Raw genomic sequence first — 21,900 nt, 5'->3', positions numbered from 1 at the left:
ACACTCAACCGCTGAGCCACGCCCGGCTGGGCAATTTCTTAACATCCTTTTATAAAGGGCAGTACCCATTATTTCATAAATATTTTAGTTGTTATTCTGCAGACACATTCTTCAGGTGGCCTTAGAATCTCATCAGGTGCCTGCACACAAATTCTTAATTGAGATTCCTGAGTTTGCATCCTTGTGTGTAAACTTGCTGTTAACGATGTGATGCTGGCCGTTAGTTTAGTTTCCCAGTGCAGGGCTTTCTCACTGTACTGTGTGGTTCATTCTCTTAGGGTCTTACCAGCCCGATTTAGGCTTCTGAGCCAGTACATTCCTGCCATGGCTCCTCTTCATGATCTTGGCTTCTGGATCCTGTGATGCTGCAGCTTCTGCTTCTTGCTGCTGGTGTCTTGGGAGCTGTCTCTTGACTGTGGCAAACCTGGTTTCTACTTAGGTGCTGGTGTTTGTCCACTCCCGGAAGGAGACTGGGAAGACGGCCAGGGCCATCCGGGACATGTGCCTGGAGAAGGACACTCTGGGTCTGTTTCTGAGAGAGGGCTCTGCCTCCACAGAAGTCTTGCGGACGGAGGCTGAGCAGTGCAAGGTGAGGAGAGACAGGCCAGGTACCTTATTCCTCTCTGAGAACTGGCTCAGTCGAGGTTGTCGAACATTCCCTCAGGACTGCACCGGTTGCTGCTGTTTGACCCGGTTAAGGTTGATTGCCTGTGTTTGTGTGGAGTAGAGATTTGTTTCCTCTAAGGGAGAGCTTGCACGGCAAGGCTCACCTCATCGCCTGTTTTCCTCTGTTCCACAGAACCTGGAGCTGAAGGATCTTTTGCCCTACGGCTTTGCTATTCACCATGCGGGCATGACCAGAGTTGACAGGACACTTGTAGAGGATCTTTTTGCTGATAAACACATTCAGGTGAGGGTGGCCCAAGCACAGACTTCAGAAGACCTGAAATGTCAAAAGTTGTACCATACGTTTGCGCCTGCTACTTTATTTTTTCTGGCTCCGGTAACCCGGGTCAGAGAGTTGTAGGCACAGTTATGGTCCCACTTCTCCCAGCTCTTCACATACTGCCTGGGGGAAGGGGAATGATTTAGGAAAGTGTCCAGAGCATAGCATGTTGGTGACTCCAGACAGTGCCAAACAAGGCCTCACACAGTCAGGGCCTTCCTTGTTGACTCCCTGTCTTAGGGGAGCCTGTGTGTTTAATGTCCAGTAACCCTAAGTTGACTACTTTAAGTCTGCACTTCTGCCTCATAGGTATCTCTAGATCCTTGAAAAGTCAGTTCTTGACTAGATGCAGTGCCCAAGGACTCCTTTCCTCTTTATTCTGGCCTCACACTGACAAGGATGGGACCCACCTCAGTCCTGCTAGAAGCTCTGGGGCTGATTGCCTAGAGAAGTTGGGGATATTGACCTCTGGTGGTAACGTCTATTTTCCTTATTATCTTGCTTTACCTCTGTAGGTTTTAGTTTCCACAGCAACTCTGGCTTGGGGTGTGAACCTCCCTGCACATACAGTCATCATCAAAGGCACCCAGGTTTATAGTCCAGAGAAGGGGCGCTGGACAGAACTGGGGGCACTGGACATTCTGCAGGTACAGATCCTCCGCATGTATTCTTGGTGGGGAAGGGTACCCCTTGTATAGAATGCCAGGATGCTGAAAATCGAGCAGATGGGAGGTGAGCATCTATAAAGGAGAACCCTGGAACCCACCCAACAGCCCTGTGTCCACAGCCCTCTTGGTTTGCTGTCTGCCCTAGATGCTGGGACGAGCCGGAAGACCCCAGTATGACACCAAGGGCGAAGGCATACTCATCACATCTCACGGGGAGCTTCAGTACTACCTGTCCCTTCTCAACCAGCAGCTTCCCATTGAGAGCCAGATGGTGTCAAAGCTGCCTGACATGCTCAATGCGGAAATTGTGCTGGGGAATGTCCAGAATGCAAAGGTAGGGAGGGTGTTGCCCTTGGCGCCTTTTGCCTTCTCCAGAGAGGCCAGGGTACTAGGAGTAGGATGGCCTTTGTGGTGCTGCAGCCTGACAGTTTCCTTGTTATAAGATCTTAGAATATAGTGAAATACTATAAGCCCTCAGAAGGCATGTAATATACATTGTTATAGTTGGGAGTTAATTTCTAATGATCCGTGGGAGCTTTTTTGGACACCATGCTAAGACCCACGAGCTGTCTCTCGTAGGATGCGGTGAACTGGCTGGGCTATGCCTACCTGTATATCCGAATGCTCCGATCTCCAACCCTCTACGGCATCTCTCATGACGACCTCAAGGGAGACCCTCTGCTGGACCAGCGCCGCCTGGATCTGGTTCATACTGCTGCCTTGATGCTGGATAAGAACAACCTGGTCAAGTATGACAAGAAGACAGGCAACTTCCAGGTGAGTGGGCTGAGGAATGGAAGCAGAGGTCTCAGCAGAAGTCATCATCCCAGGAGACGTTTTCAGATCGCCCTCTTGATTTGAGCCCTGCCTCATGCCCATTGCTCAGAACAGTAGAAAACAGGTGGGGTCGCGCTGTGCCAATTGAACATAAAAAGTCCTAAAAGGGCGCAGTCAAACCTTGCCAGTGCCTCCTTTTGGTAACTTGAGTGGAGGTGGCTACTTTATCTGTTTTTCTGTGTGGGCATCAGTTCACTGTAGGTCAGATTATTGTGCCGTCTATCTTTATGTGCCTGGGCCATGCACTTGACTGTAATGCGTTCACCCAGTGGGCACCTGTTCGCAGTGAGAGGTTGCAGCTCAGCATTAGATTACGTCTCCCTTCTTCATAGGTGACAGAACTGGGCCGTATAGCCAGCCACTACTACATCACCAATGATACAGTACAGACCTACAATCAGCTGCTGAAGCCCACTCTGAGCGAGATTGAGCTCTTCAGAGTCTTCTCGTTGTCTTCAGAGTTCAAGAACATCACCGTGAGAGAGGTGAGTCTGCGGCATGTTGGGACAGGAACTTGGTACTCACCGCCAAGTCTCTGGGTGTGTTCTCTCCTCTGCCACCTGGCTTTTCCTTGATCTGTTTCCTTCTCGTGGCAGGAGGAGAAGCTGGAGCTGCAGAAGCTGCTGGAAAGGGTACCCATTCCTGTAAAGGAGAGCATTGAGGAACCTAGTGCGAAGGTGAGCCCAGCACGTCTGCTTGGGGCAAGGATAGGTGGTTTTCAGAATCTTCTGAAAGCTGGACCTTGGATTGGGCTTTGTGCTTGGTCTTCCCAGCATTCTTCTCAACATGTTCTTTTCATGTGGGACAAGTTACTTAATGTCTAAATCAAGAGCTGTAGAAGATCTTATCTGGCATGAGTGCCCAGAGCAGAAGTGTGATTTATTTCCTTGGCCTGTTCAGTGATTGCCTTCTGGCTTACCTTACTTTTTCAGATCAATGTGCTTCTCCAAGCCTTCATCTCACAGCTGAAATTGGAGGGCTTTGCACTGATGGCTGACATGGTATATGTCACACAGGTGAGGGCAGAGTTGTGCCTCTGGGAGAGGGGGCCTGAACAGTTTCCTTCCCCGTGTGATGTGTGCGTGTTAGAGAACGTAGGTCTAACACTAGTAAGGGAGAGGGAATGCTGAGATTTGCCCTAGTTGGCTCATTGGTTGATGCATTTGTGGTATAGCTGCTCTGTTTCACTGCTCTTGGGCGTGTGGGAAAGGTAAGGCCTTGAGAGAGGGCTGCTTGGAGAGAACCACAACACACAGCGTCAGCTTTCCTAGAGGGAGACTTCCCACTGTGGCTGCTGGGCTCATAAATAATCCAGAATTGGCAAAAGGCTTTATTAACTACTCTTTGTCTTTACCTCCAAGAGCAGGTCACTAGCATCCTTACTTTTGCTAGAGCTCTAAATGCTAAATGAGCCAAAAGCTTTAAAATCATGCAGTGAGCTTTAGGTTAAAATGTGTAATGATCTCAGGCTGACTTTTTTAATTAGTCTGTGTTCAGCAAGCACCTACTATATGGAGAGGGAAAGAGTAATTACAGAGGAACTTTGTGTTTTGTTTTGTTTTTAAGATTTTTTATTGATTTTTAGAAAGGGAGAAAGAGAAACATCGATGTTAGAGGAAAACATCGATAGGTTGCCTCCTGCACGCCCCCTGCTGGGGATAGAGCCCGCAACCCCGGTATGTGCCCTGACTGGGAACAGGATGATTCCCAACTAACTGAACCTTACCGGTTAGGGTGAGGGACTTAGTTTTTGAGTTGGTGAGGCTGGCCGCATCAGAGTGAGGCAGTTACACTCTGTGTAGAGTGGCTTCATTAGTCTGGAAACAGTGGGGACTTATAGAGGGAATGCTTCTTTTTCCTCCAGTCAGCGGGCCGGTTGATGCGGGCCATATTTGAAATTGTCCTGAACCGAGGTTGGGCACAGCTTACAGACAAGACCCTGAACCTCTGCAAGATGATCGATAAACGCATGTAAGGTCCCAGGGCGCTTGCAGCTGGTCACCATGTTGGGGCCCCCAGGCTGAGGGTGGTGGGAAAGCCATAGTGCACCTGACCTCTGGTCCTGCTGCATGAAGTGGGACCTGCACCTGGGGGAAGTTGAGAAGAGAAAAGGCCCTGAGGGGTGGAGCTGGGGAGTGGGCACAGGGTGGTGGTGAGGGTTGCCTCTCAGGTCCCACAGCTGGCACAGTTTCGAATGTCTGTCTTTGTTTAACAGCTGTGTCTTATGTGGTCACAGCTAATCTGTTGGGAGCCATGATGAGGGCTGTTTGTTACAGGCCCTGCACAAGGAACTAAACAGTTTTTTCTCCCCGGGTAGGTGGCAGTCCATGTGTCCGTTGCGTCAGTTTCGGAAACTCCCTGAGGAAGTAGTGAAGAAGATTGAGAAGAAAAACTTCCCCTTTGAGCGCCTCTATGACCTGAATCATAATGAGATAGGTGTGTGGGAAGCTGTCATCTGCCTGGGCTTACAGCCCAGATGTCTTTCTAAGCCATTATACATTCCAGTTCCTAGGCCTTGTTCCCTGATATCCCGGTCACCTCTCATGCCCCACTCAAGCACTAGCCCAGCCCCTGGTCTTGGCCTTTGAGTCCTTTGGGCTCCACTGAGAGTGAAGGGAAGAGCCTGCCACACCTGAGTAGAATCTGCTGCTTCCCTGGAGGCCCCCAGGGTGCAGACACATTTGGCAGGCTGGGCTGCAGCCCCTGAGCCCTCTCATGTCCTCACAGGGGAGCTCATTCGCATGCCGAAGATGGGCAAGACCATCCACAAATATGTCCACCTATTCCCCAAATTGGAGCTGTCAGTGCACCTGCAACCCATCACGCGCTCCACCCTGAAAGTGGAGCTAACCATCACGCCAGACTTCCAGTGGGATGAAAAGGTAAGCTTTGCTTGGTGCAGGGACTGGCTTCAGTGTGATCTGGAGAGCTGGGTGGGAGGGCTGCGTGCCCACGCTGGCTCACGTCCCTTGCTCGTGCGTGCTTTCAGGTCCATGGCTCGTCCGAGGCGTTCTGGATTCTGGTGGAGGATGTGGACAGCGAGGTGATACTGCACCATGAGTACTTCCTTCTCAAGGCCAAGTATGCTCAGGACGAGCACCTCATTACCTTCTTTGTGCCTGTCTTTGAACCGCTGCCCCCTCAGTACTTCATCCGCGTGGTGTCTGACCGCTGGCTCTGTGAGTGTCTCCTCTGTACAGCCACCTAGGGACAGGTCTTCCCAGGGCAGTTGTGAGAATGAACTTGTTGGGGAGAGCAGGACATCTGCTGCCTTGGGGTTCCAGTGTACCCGGAGGGGATCCGGGGGCATTAAATAAAGAGGACCGCTTCCTGTCTCTCTTCTGGCAGCTTGTGAGACCCAGCTTCCTGTTTCCTTCCGACACCTGATCTTGCCAGAGAAGTATCCACCTCCCACTGAACTTCTGGACCTGCAGCCCTTGCCCGTGTCCGCCTTGAGAAACAGCGCCTTCGAGAGCCTTTACCAAGATAAATTTCCTTTCTTCAACCCCATCCAGACCCAAGGTAGGTGTGTCTCCCCCTTGTAAGGCCACCGAGAGAGATGTTTTCTGGACTGGAAGGGAAGCAGGGTGCTCAGGTCTCGGTAGATGTGGCAGCCCACCAGTGCCGGCGAACGGAGTGCTCCTCTCAGTTCTTCTCAAATTCTTGGTGGGGTTAGATTTGCTTTGCTTCTTTGTGTGTCCCATTGAGGAGGGTTGGTGGGGCAGGGTCTTATCAATCATGGAATGTTGTCATTTCTCAGGCTCAGGAGGCTGCCTGCCTCTCACATTCAAGTATTGGGCAGAGCGTCCAGCATTGACTGAGGCCTCTCCCTCAGCACTTTGGATAACAGCTGGGTCCACAGAGCATGCCTGTAGACCTAGGGCATCACGGATGTTTTCTCTTTTATTCCTCCCGCTAACGCTATGAGGGGTTTACTATGTGAGATATTACTATCAGTGTCCTACTTGACAGATAGGGAAACTGAGGCAGAGAGGCACTCAATTGAACGAGTTAATAAACAGGACTTGGACACTTACCCAGTCTTGATGCCTGGGTTAGTCCGCTCCCTTCTTTCCACATTAGACTGTTTCTGGGAAACATAAGCGCGTTGGAGGCAGTGAAAGGTAGCTAAGGCCCTTTTACTCTGAGTCCTGGGCCCTGAGAAGACCAGCTAAGAGGCAGAGGAGACTTGGCCTGCTTTTGCTTTGCTGCTGTCCTATAAGTGTCCATGGAACTGGAACCTTATTTTTAAATATATATATATTTTAAAATTGATTTTAGAGAGGGAGGGAGAAGGAGAGGGAAAGAGAGATAGAAGAAACATCAATCATGAGACAGAATCATTGATCAGCTGCGTCTTTCACCCCCCTTCCCACCGGGGATTGAACCCCCAACCTGGGCATGTGCTCTGACCCGGAATTGAACTAGAGACCTCTTGGTGCACGGGTTGCCACTCAACCACTGAACCATGCTGACCGGGCAGGACTGGAACTCTTTATTTTCATCCCTCCCTTCCTTCTGAGGGAGACCCATGAGGGGACAGACGGGCAGCCCGACTGCAGGGAGGGGCCCGCATCCCATCGCCCCTTGGTGCTCCTGCTGTCTCTGTATGATGAGCGCTGTGTCTCCTTCTTGGTTTCATGCTGCTGCTCTGTCGGTCTGCAGTGTTTAACACCGTGTACAACAGTGACGACAATGTGTTTGTGGGGGCACCCACTGGCAGTGGGAAGACCATCTGTGCAGAGTTCGCCATCCTGCGCATGCTGCTGCAGAGCTCGGAGGGGCGCTGTGTCTACATCACCCCCATGGAGGCACTGGCAGAGCAGGTAAGCAGGAGGACGCTGTCACCTTCTGCCTCCCCAGAGGCTGTTTCCATCTGTGAGTCCAGGTCAAAGCTGCTTTAAGCTCTGAAATTTGCAGGGTCGTTTGGGGCAGGACTGTTTGCTTTTCCTCAGTTGTTCCTCCAGTTTATGAACTAAAGAGAAGCTTCCCATTGCTTAAAGGTTGGTGTGGGTTATAAAGTAGCTGAAGAGCTTCAGAGCAACAGGTCTCTCCCTTTGTCTTCTCGGCTTTTTCTCATAATAAAGGAAACGTTGCCAGACCTGGCCTCACGCTTCCTCCCTCCCTCTTCCTGCCTGCCAGGTGTACATGGACTGGTACGAGAAGTTCCAGGACAGGCTCAGCAAGAAGGTGGTGCTCTTGACAGGCGAGACCAGCACGGACTTAAAGCTTCTGGGCAAAGGCAACATCATCATCAGCACCCCCGAGAAGTGGGACATCCTCTCCCGGCGCTGGAAGCAGCGCAAGAACGTCCAGAATATCAACCTCTTCGTGGTGGATGAGGTCCACCTCATCGGGGGCGAGAATGGGGTATGGCCTGACCTTGCAGCACAGAAGGGGACTGGCCAAGTGACCTTGGCATTGGGCCTCATGTTTGAGTCTGAGGCCAGGGACTAGGGCATTTTCCCAGGAGGACTCTCCTTGTCACCTTACTCCAAAGGGATGGTGTTAACACTTTTTGTGGTTCTTGTAGTGGAGATTGGCTGCTGTGAAAGAGATGGGATCCCTAATTAGAGGGGGAACTAGGAGATCATTTCAAGGGCATTGGGCTTTACACGAAGGGTAACTCAGGGCCAAGAGTGGCGCCTGGACCTGTGGTGACTCTCCCTCCCTCTGTCCCTCTCTCCCAGCCTGTCTTGGAAGTGATCTGCTCCCGGATGCGCTATATCTCCTCCCAGATTGAGCGACCCATTCGCATTGTGGCACTTAGCTCCTCACTCTCAAATGCTAAGGATGTGGCCCACTGGCTGGGGTGCAGTGCCACGTCTACTTTCAACTTCCACCCAAACGTGCGCCCCGTGCCCTTGGAGCTGCACATTCAGGTAGGACCTGCACTTCCCACTCCTTGTGGCCTCCTGTCCAGAGTACCAGGTCTTGTAACCTGTGTCTCTCTTCTTTTCCATGGTCCCCAGGGCTTCAACATCAGCCACACACAGACTCGCCTGCTGTCTATGGCCAAGCCTGTGTATCATGCTATTACCAAGCACTCGCCCAAGAAGCCTGTCATCGTTTTTGTGCCGTCGCGCAAGCAGACCCGCCTCACTGCGATTGACATCCTCACCACATGTGCTGCGGACATCCAGCGGCAGAGGTAGGGGAGGGGCCAGGCTCTGTCCACTTCATCTTGTCTGGTCTGGCTTCTGTGGGTGGGACTGAGGGGAGTTGGGTTAAGTGCGCTTGGCCCACCCTGAAGGGTGGTTTGTTTATGAGGGTGGGATTAGCCCCTCTGGCTAGGGGCTGAACGACTGCACTTTTGGAGGGTGTTTGTGGGGCCAGAACCTCTCTGAGCTGAGTCAGTGCCTGTGCCGCCCAGGTTCTTACACTGCACCGAGAAGGATCTGATCCCGTACCTGGAGAAACTGAGTGACAGCACGCTCAAGGAAACGCTGTTAAATGGGGTGGGCTACCTGCACGAGGGGCTCAGCCCCATGGAGCGCCGCCTGGTGGAGCAGCTCTTCAGCTCAGGTGAAAAGTCTTGTGCAAGAGTGAGATTATTTTTGCGGGGGTACCGCAGGTGGCGTGCTTTCAACTGCAGGGGGTGCTGCTAGCTCTTCAGCACACTAGACATTTTAAAGTACTCCACTGATTATTGAATCTGTTATCTCTTGCCATTCCCCCAGTGCTCAGCATGTTGGTGGGACAGATGTTATCCCTACTTGCTAGAGGGAGAGCAAGTGGACATGCAGGGCTGTTTCGTTTCAGAGCCTGGTTTCTAGACCAGCACCTTCAGCCTCTGTACCTGGTTTTCCATGGAAATCAGACTTGCCAAGGTTGTTAGACCTCAGAGATATGTAAATGGTATTACATTTTGGCAGTGGTGGAGCTGCAATGGAGATGGTCCTACTAGAATCACTTCCTATCAGCTTGAGACCCTTGGGTCTGTCTGCTTTGGGGCACACTCAGAGAGCTCAGTTTGAGCCAGCCATGGTGGAGTTGGTACTTTCCAGCGAGCAAGGCCAGTCTATCTGGCACGCATCTAAGCCTAGCTTTCCCTGGGCTGGGAATTTTGTTCTAGGGTTACATCCTTGCCTCTAGGATAGTCCCCCAAACAGGTGACACTGGCATGGAGCCACCTCTTACAGCACTGTGTTCACCCTCTTAGTCATATCAGATCTTGTTCCCAGTAAGCTTTGCTGGGTTCTGAAATAAGATAAACCCTGCCTGCTCAGGATCAGGAGGCAGTAAACCCTGCCTCAGCCAGGGAGCCCTGCACTTAGTTGTCTTCTTCCCTCTGCTGCTCAGGGGCCATCCAGGTGGTGGTAGCTTCTCGGAGTCTCTGCTGGGGCATGAGCGTGGCCGCCCACCTGGTGATCATAATGGACACCCAGTACTACAATGGCAAGATCCATGCGTGAGTCCAGCTGCGCTCTGCGCTAAGGGGAGCCATTCCTAAGATGGACACAATACCTGCAAATCCAGACACTAGCTGTTACTGAGCAAAGGTGTTCGGGTAACCAACAGCCAGCTGAGTTCCAGCTCAGCCTGGTTTTGAGGGGAGTTTCAGTTTCAGGACCTAGACTCACATTGGTTTTATAGTTGTCCTCTAGAGTTTCAGTAAGTGGAGAAACAGGGATTGAGCCAGAGGAACCTTAGGAATTATGTAGTTAGCTTATTGTTTTGTAGATCGGGAAAGTGACTTGGTCCAGGTCACACACTCTTGGGGTGGCAGGAAGTAGAAGATGGGGTTTTCTCAGGAAAAGCTCAAATGATTTAACTCAGCAATTTTTCCTGAAATGCAGATTATTTATGAAATGAGTTTTATTTTTAATGTCTGAACCTACTTGTAGGTTTGGTTTAAGTCAGGTAACTTGATAACTTATGAAATACATAGTTGTGAAGTTTGGGCAGCTTGATTTACACATGTGATTTTTTTATTAGGGAGTTACTTTTGCCATTAGATGGGTTTGTAGCTTGAATCAAGGACCCTGAATAACAAAGTCACAACTCTTATACTTGAAAACTGCAGTGACATAGAGATCAGCAAGTGAAACTAGAGTCTCAGCGCAAAAACACAAAGACCTGGAGTTCGCTGCGATGTGCCTGTATCTCCTTTGTTTGCATTTTGTTCTAACAGTTGGAGGCACAGCATCCTGTGAGGTCTCTGAGCTGATGCACTCTGCCTCTTTCGCTTCTGTCACCAGGTACGTGGACTACCCCATCTATGACGTGCTTCAGATGGTGGGGCATGCCAACCGGCCCCTGCAGGACGATGAGGGGCGCTGTGTCATCATGTGCCAGGGCTCCAAAAAGGTCAGTGCTGGCCTCAGCGCCATCTGGACATGCTGGGCCTCAGAACACGGTCTTGCATTTTTCTGTAGTGGTTTTAGTATTCTTTCTGTCATCTGCTGCTTATATTCTCCACATTGCTTTGTAAAAAGCTTTTCAGCTCCAGGGAATTTTATAGCCTTTTTTTTTTTTTTTTTAATATATCTTTATTGATTTCAGAGAGAGGAGGGGAGAGGGGGAAAGAGAGAGAGAGAGAGAAACATCAATGATGAGAAAGAATCATTGACCAGCTGCCTCCTTCACGCCCCCTACTGGGGATCGAGCCTGCAACCCAGGCATGTGCCCTGATCAGGAATAGAACCTCAATCTCCTGGATCCTAGGTTGATGCTCAACCCCTGAGCCACGCCTGGCCGGGAGCCTTTTGTTTTTGTTGCTGTTGTTGCCGCGTCCGTGTGCTGAGGTCTTCATCCTCTGGCTGGTTCCATCTTCCCTGTGCTGCTCAGCCCACGGCGAATGACTCTGTGTATCCCTGTCCCCACAGTGAAAATAACGGTGAAGCCAGTGGGCATAGGCACACCTTCAGCATTCCCCATGCAGACCCAGCTCACTTGTTTGTAGCTGCTTTCCTCCACTTTGGTGTTAGTTGTGTCTGTCACACAAGGGCCATCTCCTAATGATTGCCCTTGGCCCTTCTTTGTGACTATGGTGTCATTGACTAGTACTGTCTCCCCTCCCCAACCCACAGGATTTCTTCAAGAAGTTCTTATATGAGCCCTTGCCAGTAGAGTCTCACCTGGACCACTGCATGCATGACCACTTCAACGCTGAGATCGTCACCAAGACCATTGAGAACAAGCAGGATGCTGTGGACTACCTCACCTGGACCTTTCTGTACCGCCGCATGACACAGAACCCCAACTACTACAACCTGCAGGGTCAGAAGAACATCCTTTTATGGTTTTCTCAGCTCTTGCTGGCCGTCTCCCTGCGTCTCCTCACTAGTCACTCTCCTTCACAGGCATCTCCCACCGTCACCTGTCTGACCACCTGTCAGAGCTGGTGGAGCAGACCCTGAGTGACCTGGAGCAGTCCAAGTGCATCAGCATAGAGGACGAGATGGACGTGGCGCCCCTCAACCTGGGCATGATTGCTGCCTACTACTACATCAACTACACCACCATTGGTGAGGGCCGGCAAGGGCTGCTGCCCAGGGAGCCCCGCTCCAGAGGGGTGTAGCTATTGCAGGAGATAACGGGTTTCTAGTACCTGAGTCTGGTAGTGGGATGTACTGCAGGGGGCGGGGGTGCCCAGGCTGTTAACTCCTCCTTGCTCCTTTCTGCTGCTTTTGACTCCTCCCAAATCTTGTGTTTGTCAGAGCTCTTCAGCATGTCCTTGAATGCCAAGACTAAGGTGCGGGGGCTCATCGAAATCATCTCCAATGCGGCCGAGTATGAGAATATTCCCATCCGGCACCACGAGGACAACCTTCTACGGCAGGTGAGGACACTTTGGCTTCAGGAGAATGGCCTGTGCGCCCAGAGCGCATGGATCTGTCACCACAGGAAAATCCCTGCATGCCCCCATCACCCACCCCCTCCCTGCTCTGAGTTTTGAAGGGTTGTGAGCCTGGGATGGATGATGCCTTGGCCCAAGAGCTGGTCTTAGGCTGGGTCACCTGTTTATCACCTATTTTTTGTGTGCTTTCCAGTTGGCTCAGAAGGTCCCGCACAAGCTGAACAACCCTAAGTTCAATGACCCACACGTCAAGACCAACCTGCTCCTGCAGGCTCACCTGTCCCGCATGCAGCTGAGTGCTGAGCTGCAGTCAGATACCGAGGAGATCCTTAGCAAGGTAGAGTATGAGCGCAGTGTGGGTGTGGTTGGGAGGGCCTGTGGGGGCCTGCGAAGTAACAGTTCCCAGCCTCACCTGCTCTCATGCTCCTACCCCACTCAGGCGATCCGGCTCATACAGGCCTGTGTGGATGTCCTCTCCAGCAATGGGTGGCTCAGTCCTGCTCTGGCAGCCATGGAACTGGCCCAGATGGTCACCCAGGCCATGTGGTCCAAGGACTCATACCTGAAGCAGCTGCCACACTTCACCTCAGAGCACATCAAACGTTGCACAGACAAGGTCAGCTGGCTCCAGACCTGGCTGAGCCTGAGAGCTGAGTGTCCTGGACTTGGGGTGGGGGTGGGGGGTGAGTCACAGGAGGGGAGACCTCTAGTTCTGTCTCGTTCCCTTAAGGTGCTGTACACTGAGATTTAGAGAGCCTGACAAATGTGGCTGTATTCTGTCTGAAGCCATGTCTTTAAATGTACGGCCGTGTAGGGTGGACATTAGCAGCCACTTGGAGCCGTGTCCTTTGTGCTAGTGCGTGTCCTCTCCTCTGCAGGGCGTGGAGAGTGTTTTTGACATCATGGAGATGGAGGATGAAGAGCGAAATGCGCTGCTTCAGCTCTCCGACGGCCAGATGGCAGACGTGGCCCGCTTCTGTAACCGCTACCCTAACATTGAGCTGTCATACGAAGTGGTGGATAAGGATGGCATCCGCAGGTGAGCCAGAGGGGCCAGGTCCCTGCCCTGGGGTCCCTGCTCGTGTGCTCACCCCACTGCCCTGGTGCTGATGTGCTGCCCGGCTTTTCCCCCCACCAGTGGAGGGCCCGTTGTGGTGCTGGTACAGCTGGAGCGAGAGGAGGAAGTCACAGGTCCTGTGATTGCACCTCTCTTCCCACAGGTATGTTCTGGTGTCTGCTGGAGGCCTTTTGTCCATTGGTAGAGGCAGAGTAGAAGGGTGCTGTGTCACCGGGGAGGGAAGTTTAGAGTAATAATGAAGTCATGATTTACAGACTGAGATAGTCTTGGGGCCATTGATATTTTTTGTTTTTTTGCCTTAAAAGTTTAAATGGTCATTGTTAAAAATACCAGTTGAATGGTATTGTCAGTCTGTGACTGTTAAAAACACGTCTTTAGCCTTAAATTAAATGGCTCTAGGACAGTTGGGCTTTTCTAGGTGTTTCTTCTCTCTTCTTTCTCACTGCCACGTACTGTGCTTCCAGTTGCTGGGTTCTTAGCACCAGAAAGGAAATTGACCCCTTATATGGGAGAGTAATTGAAGGTTGAAAGCAGAGACCAAATGCGCTAAGTTTAATCTTACAAACTGTTCTGTTTTTTTTAATCCTCACCCAAGGAGTGAGAATATTTTTTCCATTGATTTTAGAGTGTGGAAGGGCAGGGCAGGGGAAAAGAGAGGCGCGAGAGAGGAACATCGGTGTGATAGCCACATCGATTGGTTGCATCCCACACACACACCCTGATCTGGGGTGCTGGGATCAGACCTGCTACCCAGGTATGTGCCCTCCCATCCATGGGCTGACGCTCCAACCACTGAGCCACGTCGGCCTGGGCCAAACTGGTTTAATACGCTTTGAAGAATGATGCTTGGATCTGGGCTTTCTCACAGTGTGGTGGCCAGCAGGTTTCTTGACAGAGGCAAGGCCCACTTCAGATCCTCTCCTCAGGCAGGGTCCTCTCCACGTTTATGGTTCAGTTTGGCATATGTGCCTTAAAAGGGTGTCTGAAGAACTCAGAGCTGCCAGGCCAGAGTCTAGATCTCTAATAGTGGAATCTTGGGTGCAGGGGCAAATACTGAATGAAGAGGTACTTTGGGATAAGAAGTAAATAAGCCAGAATGAAAAAATGAGTCCATTGAGTTTGAGATACCCTGTAACAGTTTCAAAATCTTAGTTTTATCAAATTTTATTTCAGGAGGAAATTTTAGAAAGCTTTCTGGTTTATGTGTTTTTTTTGGTAACCATTCTCATGGTCTCATATGGCTGTCAAGTTTTATGTGCTGAAAATCTTGGCTTTTGGTCACTGCAGAAACGTGAAGAGGGCTGGTGGGTGGTGATCGGAGATGCCAAGTCCAATAGCCTCATCTCCATCAAGAGGCTGACCCTGCAGCAGAAGGCCAAGGTGAGTGTCCACTGGCCCAGCATTTGTTCTGAGACGGGCAGGCAGGCACACTCTCCCTGTGTCCTCACCCTGATTCCTGTCTGCTCTCTCTAGGTGAAGCTTGACTTTGTGGCCCCGGCCACTGGAGCCCACAACTACACCCTGTACTTCATGAGTGACGCGTACATGGGATGTGACCAGGAATACAAATTCAGTGTGGATGTGAAAGAAGCTGAGACAGACAGCGACTCGGATTGAGTGCAGAGGCCTTTGCCTTTGCATAGAAGAGCTGAACCTGAGTTAGGAACTTGCAGAGTTGTGTGGGTCACAGTTGTGACCAGGTCTGCTGGCAGGGAGAACAGAACTGCCAGTCAGTGCAGGTGCTGTTCCAGCCCGCCTCCACCGTTTCCCTCTTGCCACCTTGCCATCCAAGCTTTGGACCAATGTCTGTAGGTGTTGTGTAGCTGTCAAGCAAAAACTGTACAGCATTTTTAGGCATGTTTTTGGTAGTTGATTAGTCAGACATTCTAATAAAATAAGTTGGAGAAACCATTTGTTTCTGGTGATTTCAGATTGTTTCCTTTTTCTAACCTAAGGTCCATGGTCAAAAAGATTTCTTTTTTTAACCACTGAACTTGCTCAGAAGGAACACTTTGGGAGAACAAAGCTGTTCTTTGGGCTGTCACAGGCCGCCATTTCAGCTAGTGCGGAGGAGGGGTTAGGTAGCTTCCCTTTCAGTCAGTATACCTGGCCTCCCACCTCATTACCCAGATATTACCACCACTGCAGGAACTAACACTGAGCTGCAAAGACAGATCACAGGCTAGAAATTTCTCAAGATCTGTAGTCCCCCCCCACCTGCCCCCCCCAGGAGGCATGAAATGTAGGAGCTGGGCGTGGCCCAGGCTTGGTACACTGGTACTGTGATCCAGACCTGTAAATCTTCCACTTCAGATTCTTGCCTTGTGTTCTTTAGGAATAACTGCATAAAATTGGAAGGAGATTCTCAAGGGTCATTTCCTTAGGTCAGTAGTTTTCAAATGATTTGGTCTTAGGAACCCTTTACACTATTAAAAATTAAGAACCCCAAAGAGATTGTTACCCATTGGTATTTACTGTATTGAAAACAGCCCTGGTTGGCATGGCTCAGTTGGTTGAGTGTTGTCCCATGCACTGAAGGGTTGGCAGTTCGATTCTGGGTCAGGGCACAAGCCCAGGTTGTGGGTTCGGTCCCTGGTCAGGGTACATAAGGGAGGCAACCGATCAGTGTTTCTCTCCCTTCCTCTTTCTCTAAAATCAATAAAAACATAAGAAAAATAAAAACAATGCATTAAAATTAATAACTTAATTGACTTTTTATAAAACTATTTCCAAAGCAAATTCAGGGAGAAGAGTAGCCTGTGACGTTTGTACAATCTCATTCCTGTCTGACTTAAGACAGGGATTCTTGTAGTTGCTTCTACAATTGAAGTAAAGCCGACTTCACACACATAAGCAGTTGGAAAGGGAGTTTTTAGCCATTTCAGGAAACTGGCTATTCAATGCTATAGCGAGACTCCACAAGTGATAGTTTCTTAAGTGCAATGTGAAATCTGAAACCTATCAATGAGCTTCCTATTCTGTTACATTAAGATCCATGGATATCTCTTACCCATGAATGATTCTGTAACATCACATATTACTCATTTGGAAAATGCTGATTCACTGAATCATGCAGATCTTCCAAATGTCAACATAATTCATCATACAAATCACTGGTTAGTATCACCACCAATCTCATCAGAAGAGCGTAAGTACTAGGAAGATGTCGAGCTTTCCAAAATTCCAATTTTTGCTTGAAAGCTGGAACACTGGCAATGCTATCAGTTGCCCTTGAAGTGAAAGGCTCATTCATTTCCTAGAAATCATCTGTCAAGTAGCCAAGTTTCACTACCACAATTTGCTACTTCTTTCAAATAAAAATGGTACAGAGCTCACTCAGCTACACCTTTGCTTCTGCATGCTGCCACTGTCACAATGTGGCAGCGTTCCCAAAGGTCAAGATTTTAGGCAATTTGTATTTGTTTTTGAAGGACATTTCTAAGTGAAGCTGGCAACACTACTCTGAGCGCAAGGCAGTGAAGACTACAACTACTAGCTGGTGCCACTGCCACGGTTCCTGCCCACATGGCAACAGCTGACTTCTTAGACCCAATCCCCAGGTGCTCGGGTTGGTACTGCCCCAGCTGTCTCTTCAGTCTGTGTCATGATTTTTGTGGGGTAACAAATTAATGAAGGCTGTAGCTTTGGGGCAGTCCTCAAGCCAAAACCCCTTTGGAAGTGACAACTTGAGTGAGATGGCAGGAATGATCGCCCATGGCACTGATTTGCCACCTTTTTTTCATTATCATTCCCCTAAGATGCTGGATAAGACATTTTTCCTACTTGCCTTCTCGATGAAAATTTAATACCACAGATACACTGTGTATTGTGTACTGCAGTCCCTTAGCCAGAAATTACTGTCTCTAAGTAATTTTTCTGTCCCCCTCGACGGACGAATTTTCAGCCCCATTGAGAATGTATAGCCTATGGACAGTAACAACTTTCCCTTTTAGGGTTCACACCCTTCCCTATTTTTTGGCATTCCCTGCAGGCACAGAAGATACACGAGGGTTTCTAAGGGAAAGGAGAGGTGTCTCTTACTCTAAACTAGCCTACATTAGGAAATCTTCAACCGATCGAATGTCTTATATGCAAGGACTTTGCCAGAAATCAGGAAGGCAGGACCTATTTCAGAAAAGGCCTCACCATGGAAATGTTTTAAATTGTGAATGTCCTAATAACATAAACAGGACTTGGGACTCAGATGGATTATTTCTATACGGCTTACAATTTCAGAAAGGTCTGAGATACATGTCTCCTGCACATACACATAGTGACTGTAAGTAGTACACCCCCCCAAACTTTTAACTCTGCGCCCTGAAGGGAAGCAAAACCTGTGGCATAACCAAGGTATTGCTCTTCATAGTTTTTCACCAAGGGCCCCATGTCAACAAGGGAAAGTGAGTGGTTCGTGGCCCTGCACATCCATCCAGGTTGGAGAGGAAAAGAGCCAAATGGAACGAAAGCCAGGCTGCTCCTCCAGTTCCTCTAGAGCTAGAAAAGTCTTAGGACATTTTGGGGGGAACCACGATTCCGTATAAAGTTGAGGTGGCTCAAAGGCCTTCAGGCCGCTGATACTTCCAGAAGGCCACCTCCCCATCGTCACTGCAGGAGGCCAGGAGCCCCCGCTCCTTGGGGTTCCAGGCCACACAGTTGACATCCTGGGAGTGGGCCTGAGGCAAATGGGCTGTCAGAGAGAAGGTGGGCTGCTGCGGATCCGCGCCAGGGTCCTCCTCAAACACTCGGATGGCATCGTCCCCACAAGCCGTAGCCAGGGCCCCTGTCAGCGAGCACCTGGGAGGAATGCGTGCATCAGTGCATATGCTGGTGGCTCCTCCCTCCCCAGCCCGGCGAATTAGTAGAAGTTATTGCTTCTAGTCCCCCGCTGGCTTTCTTCCCAAACTTCAGGTTTCAGCTAGCATCTCTTATTGAGGAGCTCCCCTAACTAATATACAGCCACAGGCATCACCCCCTAAGCATTCAAGTGCTGCCCTCCAGATTTACCCCAATATAATTAACCTAAAAAATTACCTAAGATTCTGAATTACACTTCTGTCACTTAGCATAAGCTATTTCCACTGTCATGAAGTCTGCTTAATCATTTTTTAAAAGTGATGTAACAGGCCACTGAATTTTACCACTTAGTTCTTGTTATTCCCAAATGCTTGCTAATGTAAGTAAAGCTTAGAGGCATACCAACTTTTTTCATTGTTCAGGGTTATTTCCTAGGGATAGACTCTTTGGGCCAGAACTGCCCCTTGACTGACTCTCCTATACGAACAGTATGGCTTTTCTAGACTCCACAAGGGTAGAGTCAGTGTCACTAAATCATAAAAAACCCAGCCATGCCTGGCCTGTGTGGCTCAGTGGTTGAGCGCAACCCATGCACCAAGAGGTTGCCAGTTTAATTCCCTGTCAGGGCACATGCCCAGGTTGTGGGATCGATCCCCAGTATGGGGTGTGCAGGAGACAGCTGATTGATCTTTCTCCCTCATTGATGTTTCGATCTCTCTCTTCCTCTCTCTTTTAAATCAATAAAAACATATTTAAAAACAAACACACAAAAACCAACCAAACAAAAAACCCAAAACAAAAAACCCCAGCCACGAATCCAGCTTCATTAATGAATATTTCTAGATGGCAGGATGCTGTGTGACCTCCCCTCTCCCCCCAAAGGCCGGTGCTGCCCTGGGTCTGTTCCAGACTCCTGTGAACCAGGGCCAGCCAGCTCTTAAGAGATGAAGGTGCTGCTCTCGATTCCCGTGCACTCTCAAAAGGGGTGGAGAGCAGCACACAGTCTGGCTTCTCGAAAATGTCTCCAAATTGGGGGGGGGTGCAGTGGAGATGGGGAAGGAGATGGTCATCTTACCAAGCGATGTCGTAAATGGTCCTGGAGTGGAAGCCTGACAAAGTGCAGATACATTTCCAGCTGGGGTCAGAGCTGCTGCAAGCCACCCCTGCATGACAGACTTCTCTTGAGTCCAAGACACACCTGTGTCCCAGGGACCTCAGGGGTCTAAATGCCTCACTGCAGAGGAGATCCTAGTTTGCCCTCGCTCACCCCTACCCTCAATCACCAGTCCTCATCTTCACTCTTCTGTCCCCACCCTCACTTATCTGCCTTACATACTGTGGCCAGACTGGTATTTTTGCAGCAGAATTCTGAGAATGTCTTGTTTTTTAAAAAATACTTTTGCTGCAGATCAGGTCTGACTAGTTAGCCTGCCTTTGAAGGTCACCCACCAGCCAGCCCAACCCACCTTATTTCTCCCCAAACCCTTTATATAAACCCCGCTTCATCTAAAGGAATCACTGCTCCTGGTGTAGATCTAGGCTTTCCCATCTTTAATGCCTTTGCTCATGCTGTTCTGTTTTCACCCAGAATTCTCTTCTTGTGCTAAAATCCTGCACACCCTTTCAAGCTCTGATGAAATGGCCTCTTCCACATAGCCTTCCCTGATTCTCCCAGTGCTCTCTGGTTCCCTCTCATGGCACATCTCCCCTTCTACCCTAGTTTGCTGTGCTTCATCTGTGTCTCAGCCCGAGCAGACTGTCAAACTCCTGGAGAGGAGTCTTCTTAGCTCTGTGCCTGGCCCTCACCTTGCTCATTGCCTGGTAAATACTGGCGCCAGATGCGCACAGTACGGTCATCACTGCAAGACGCCAGACGCTGGCCACTGGGGTCAAAGGCCAAACTCCACACGGTGGATTCATGGCCCTCAAGGGTGGCACAGCATACCCAGTCATCTTCTTCCTCCCGGTAAAGCTTCACTGTGTCATCATAGCTGGCAGAGGCTAATAGCTAAAGACATGGGAAAAACACAGCACTTTTGGCCCAGGAAGTGCCTGTGGTTCCAATACCTCTCCCTGCTAAGCCAGGACAGTCCCAGGTAGCTTCTTTATAACGGGAGTTAATGGCTTTTGGCCAGATACAGTGATCTCTATGAAAGCCAGGCTGAGGCTGAAGAGCAGAGGGGGGCTGGGCACAACCCTCCAGACCAGAATTCCTTCCCACTGAGATACTTTGCCAGACTCTTACCTCCTGGCTTGGGTGCCAGACCACATGCTTGACATCCTGCGTATGGGAATTGAGGACACTGACACATTCATACTCATCTTCTTCATCAACTGTGGAAAGAAAACGAAAGGAGCCCACGAGATGACCCTGTCAGGGTCACACAGCTGGTAGTCTGTCTGCTGGCTCCCACCTGCACCTGGAGGGACCTAGACTCACCTTCCCAGACCCACACACTCTTATCTCGGCTGCAGGTAGCAAGGAGGTTGCCAGATGGGGCCCAGGCCACTGACTTGACTTCATTTTCATGGCCTTCCAGAGTGGTCACACACTGTGAGAAGGGAAAAGGGATAGGAATCGAATGGCAGCTAAGCCCTCGGGACAGCCCACTGGCCCAGGCTGGCTTGAGAAGTTCCTCAACTGGCCCTGGGGAGCAAATGGGCAAGAATCCTGGTCCCATCCAGTCTGGTTACCTCAAAGTCATCCTGATTCTTCTTCCAAATGCAAGTGGTAGCATCAAAGCTGGCAGAGGCCAGGTAATTGCCGCAGGGGGACCAGGCCACCTTCCTCACAGTGCGCTGGTGGCCTTCGGAAAGGACAGATTTGCAGACCCAGTTGTCACCTAAAAGCAGAGAACAGGACAGGCACTTCGGCTGGGTGCATAAGAAGACACTGAAACACTATCACTGCCATCTTATAACTGGGGCTAGTACTGGGGGTCAAGCTCAATGGGCATATTTAATAATATGCTTTTAGGAAGCAGTAACTGACCTACTTCCTCTACAGGCATCATCTGAAGACCGTCCTAATTTAATATAGTCAATGGCTCCCGAATGCCCTCGGGATAAAATTTAAACTTCACCGTTGTCGCACATTACTCTGCAGGTTACTTTCCACTGCCCTTCTCTTATCAGTTTCCTGCCTCAGCAGCTATCACAATTTCCTCCACAGTTCCAGGCTGTCTCCTGACGTTTTGGCTTCTAGTACTTGCCCAAAAAGTCTTTTTTGGAGGAGCTCAAGTCCATCTCGAGGTGGCTTCCCTCCCTCTCCCTGGACGCACCCCTAGCCCTGCATCCGCACTGCACGCACGCACGCAGAACACCGGGCGGCGGGGTCGCGTGCCCAAGCTGGGCCTTACCCTCGGTGCCCCAGATGCGGACTCTGCGGTCGCCCCCGCACGAGGCCAGCAGGGTTCCCGCGGGGTTCCAGGCCAGGAACCAGCAGCGCGAGTCGGGGTGCGCCGGGACCCGGCCCAGCAGCACCAGCGAGTCCTTCATGGCGATCTGACGAAGGACCAGGAGGAAAGGGGGAGCGTCCCCACCGCCCACCCCACCGCGCAGGTCGCCGCGACCCCTACTCTACCTCCCGCGGCCGCCAGTCCGGGCACTTCCGCTTGAGAACCCGGTGGACCTGGGAACTGAAGAGCCCACTAATGCGGCCGCGCTGCCCTCTGGGAGTTGTAGTCGACCTCCTTCCCCGGCGTAGAGTGTAGAGGGATGGCTTCGAACTACCAGTCCCATGAGGCCCCACGCAGGGAGGTGGTGGTGCTTCGCT

General features: G+C 50.5%; 2 protein-coding genes across 2 annotated transcripts in view; one reads left to right on the top strand and one right to left on the bottom strand.

The window, feature by feature from the left end:
* Positions 1–15,242, top strand: part of SNRNP200 (small nuclear ribonucleoprotein U5 subunit 200) — a 28,939-nt gene extending 13,697 nt beyond the window's left edge. The window contains exons 17-45 of the mRNA XM_081157173.1: positions 440–589; positions 800–910; positions 1,462–1,593; positions 1,760–1,948; positions 2,194–2,391; positions 2,784–2,936; positions 3,048–3,128; positions 3,384–3,467; positions 4,316–4,422; positions 4,769–4,887; positions 5,179–5,333; positions 5,441–5,630; positions 5,800–5,973; positions 7,117–7,277; positions 7,594–7,821; positions 8,142–8,333; positions 8,424–8,602; positions 8,825–8,976; positions 9,754–9,862; positions 10,653–10,761; positions 11,484–11,673; positions 11,757–11,921; positions 12,114–12,235; positions 12,447–12,590; positions 12,693–12,869; positions 13,132–13,292; positions 13,392–13,473; positions 14,619–14,711; positions 14,805–15,242. Of these exons, the coding sequence (XP_081013299.1) occupies positions 440–589; positions 800–910; positions 1,462–1,593; positions 1,760–1,948; positions 2,194–2,391; positions 2,784–2,936; positions 3,048–3,128; positions 3,384–3,467; positions 4,316–4,422; positions 4,769–4,887; positions 5,179–5,333; positions 5,441–5,630; positions 5,800–5,973; positions 7,117–7,277; positions 7,594–7,821; positions 8,142–8,333; positions 8,424–8,602; positions 8,825–8,976; positions 9,754–9,862; positions 10,653–10,761; positions 11,484–11,673; positions 11,757–11,921; positions 12,114–12,235; positions 12,447–12,590; positions 12,693–12,869; positions 13,132–13,292; positions 13,392–13,473; positions 14,619–14,711; positions 14,805–14,948 (4,251 nt within the window). The 3' untranslated portion in view covers positions 14,949–15,242. The remainder of the gene's footprint in view (positions 1–439; positions 590–799; positions 911–1,461; positions 1,594–1,759; positions 1,949–2,193; positions 2,392–2,783; positions 2,937–3,047; positions 3,129–3,383; positions 3,468–4,315; positions 4,423–4,768; positions 4,888–5,178; positions 5,334–5,440; positions 5,631–5,799; positions 5,974–7,116; positions 7,278–7,593; positions 7,822–8,141; positions 8,334–8,423; positions 8,603–8,824; positions 8,977–9,753; positions 9,863–10,652; positions 10,762–11,483; positions 11,674–11,756; positions 11,922–12,113; positions 12,236–12,446; positions 12,591–12,692; positions 12,870–13,131; positions 13,293–13,391; positions 13,474–14,618; positions 14,712–14,804) is intronic.
* A 778-nt stretch (positions 15,243–16,020) lies between these two features.
* Positions 16,021–21,788, bottom strand: CIAO1 (cytosolic iron-sulfur assembly component 1). Its single transcript, XM_081157174.1, has 7 exons — positions 21,485–21,788; positions 20,820–20,968; positions 20,566–20,677; positions 20,371–20,459; positions 19,932–20,133; positions 19,201–19,288; positions 16,021–18,125 (listed from the first exon to the last, which is right to left on the bottom strand). Exons 1-7 carry the CDS (start codon positions 21,621–21,623, stop codon positions 17,885–17,887), a joined length of 1,020 nt encoding a protein of 339 aa, XP_081013300.1. The 5' UTR covers positions 21,624–21,788; the 3' UTR covers positions 16,021–17,884.
* Between the last annotated feature and the right edge of the window lie 112 nt (positions 21,789–21,900).

This window comes from Miniopterus schreibersii (genome assembly GCF_964146895.1).
Source record: "Miniopterus schreibersii genome assembly, chromosome: 13".
NCBI lineage: Eukaryota > Metazoa > Chordata > Mammalia > Chiroptera > Miniopteridae > Miniopterus > Miniopterus schreibersii.
This window is presented reverse-complemented; position numbering and strand designations above follow the sequence as displayed.

What these genes read in the sequence shown, in the direction of transcription:
- CIAO1 (XM_081157174.1), bottom strand. Translation starts at nt 21,623, where the DNA reads ATGAAGGACTCGCTGGTGCTGCTGGGCCGGGTCCCGGCGCACCCCGAC. An exon ending in TCTGGCACCCAAGCCAGGAG is followed by an intron (nt 20,134 to 20,370) that starts GTAAGAGTCTGG and finishes CCATGTCTTTAG; the next exon opens with CTATTAGCCTCTGCCAGCTA. An exon ending in ACCATTTACGACATCGCTTG is followed by an intron (nt 18,126 to 19,200) that starts GTAAGATGACCA and finishes CATTCCTCCCAG; the next exon opens with GTGCTCGCTGACAGGGGCCC.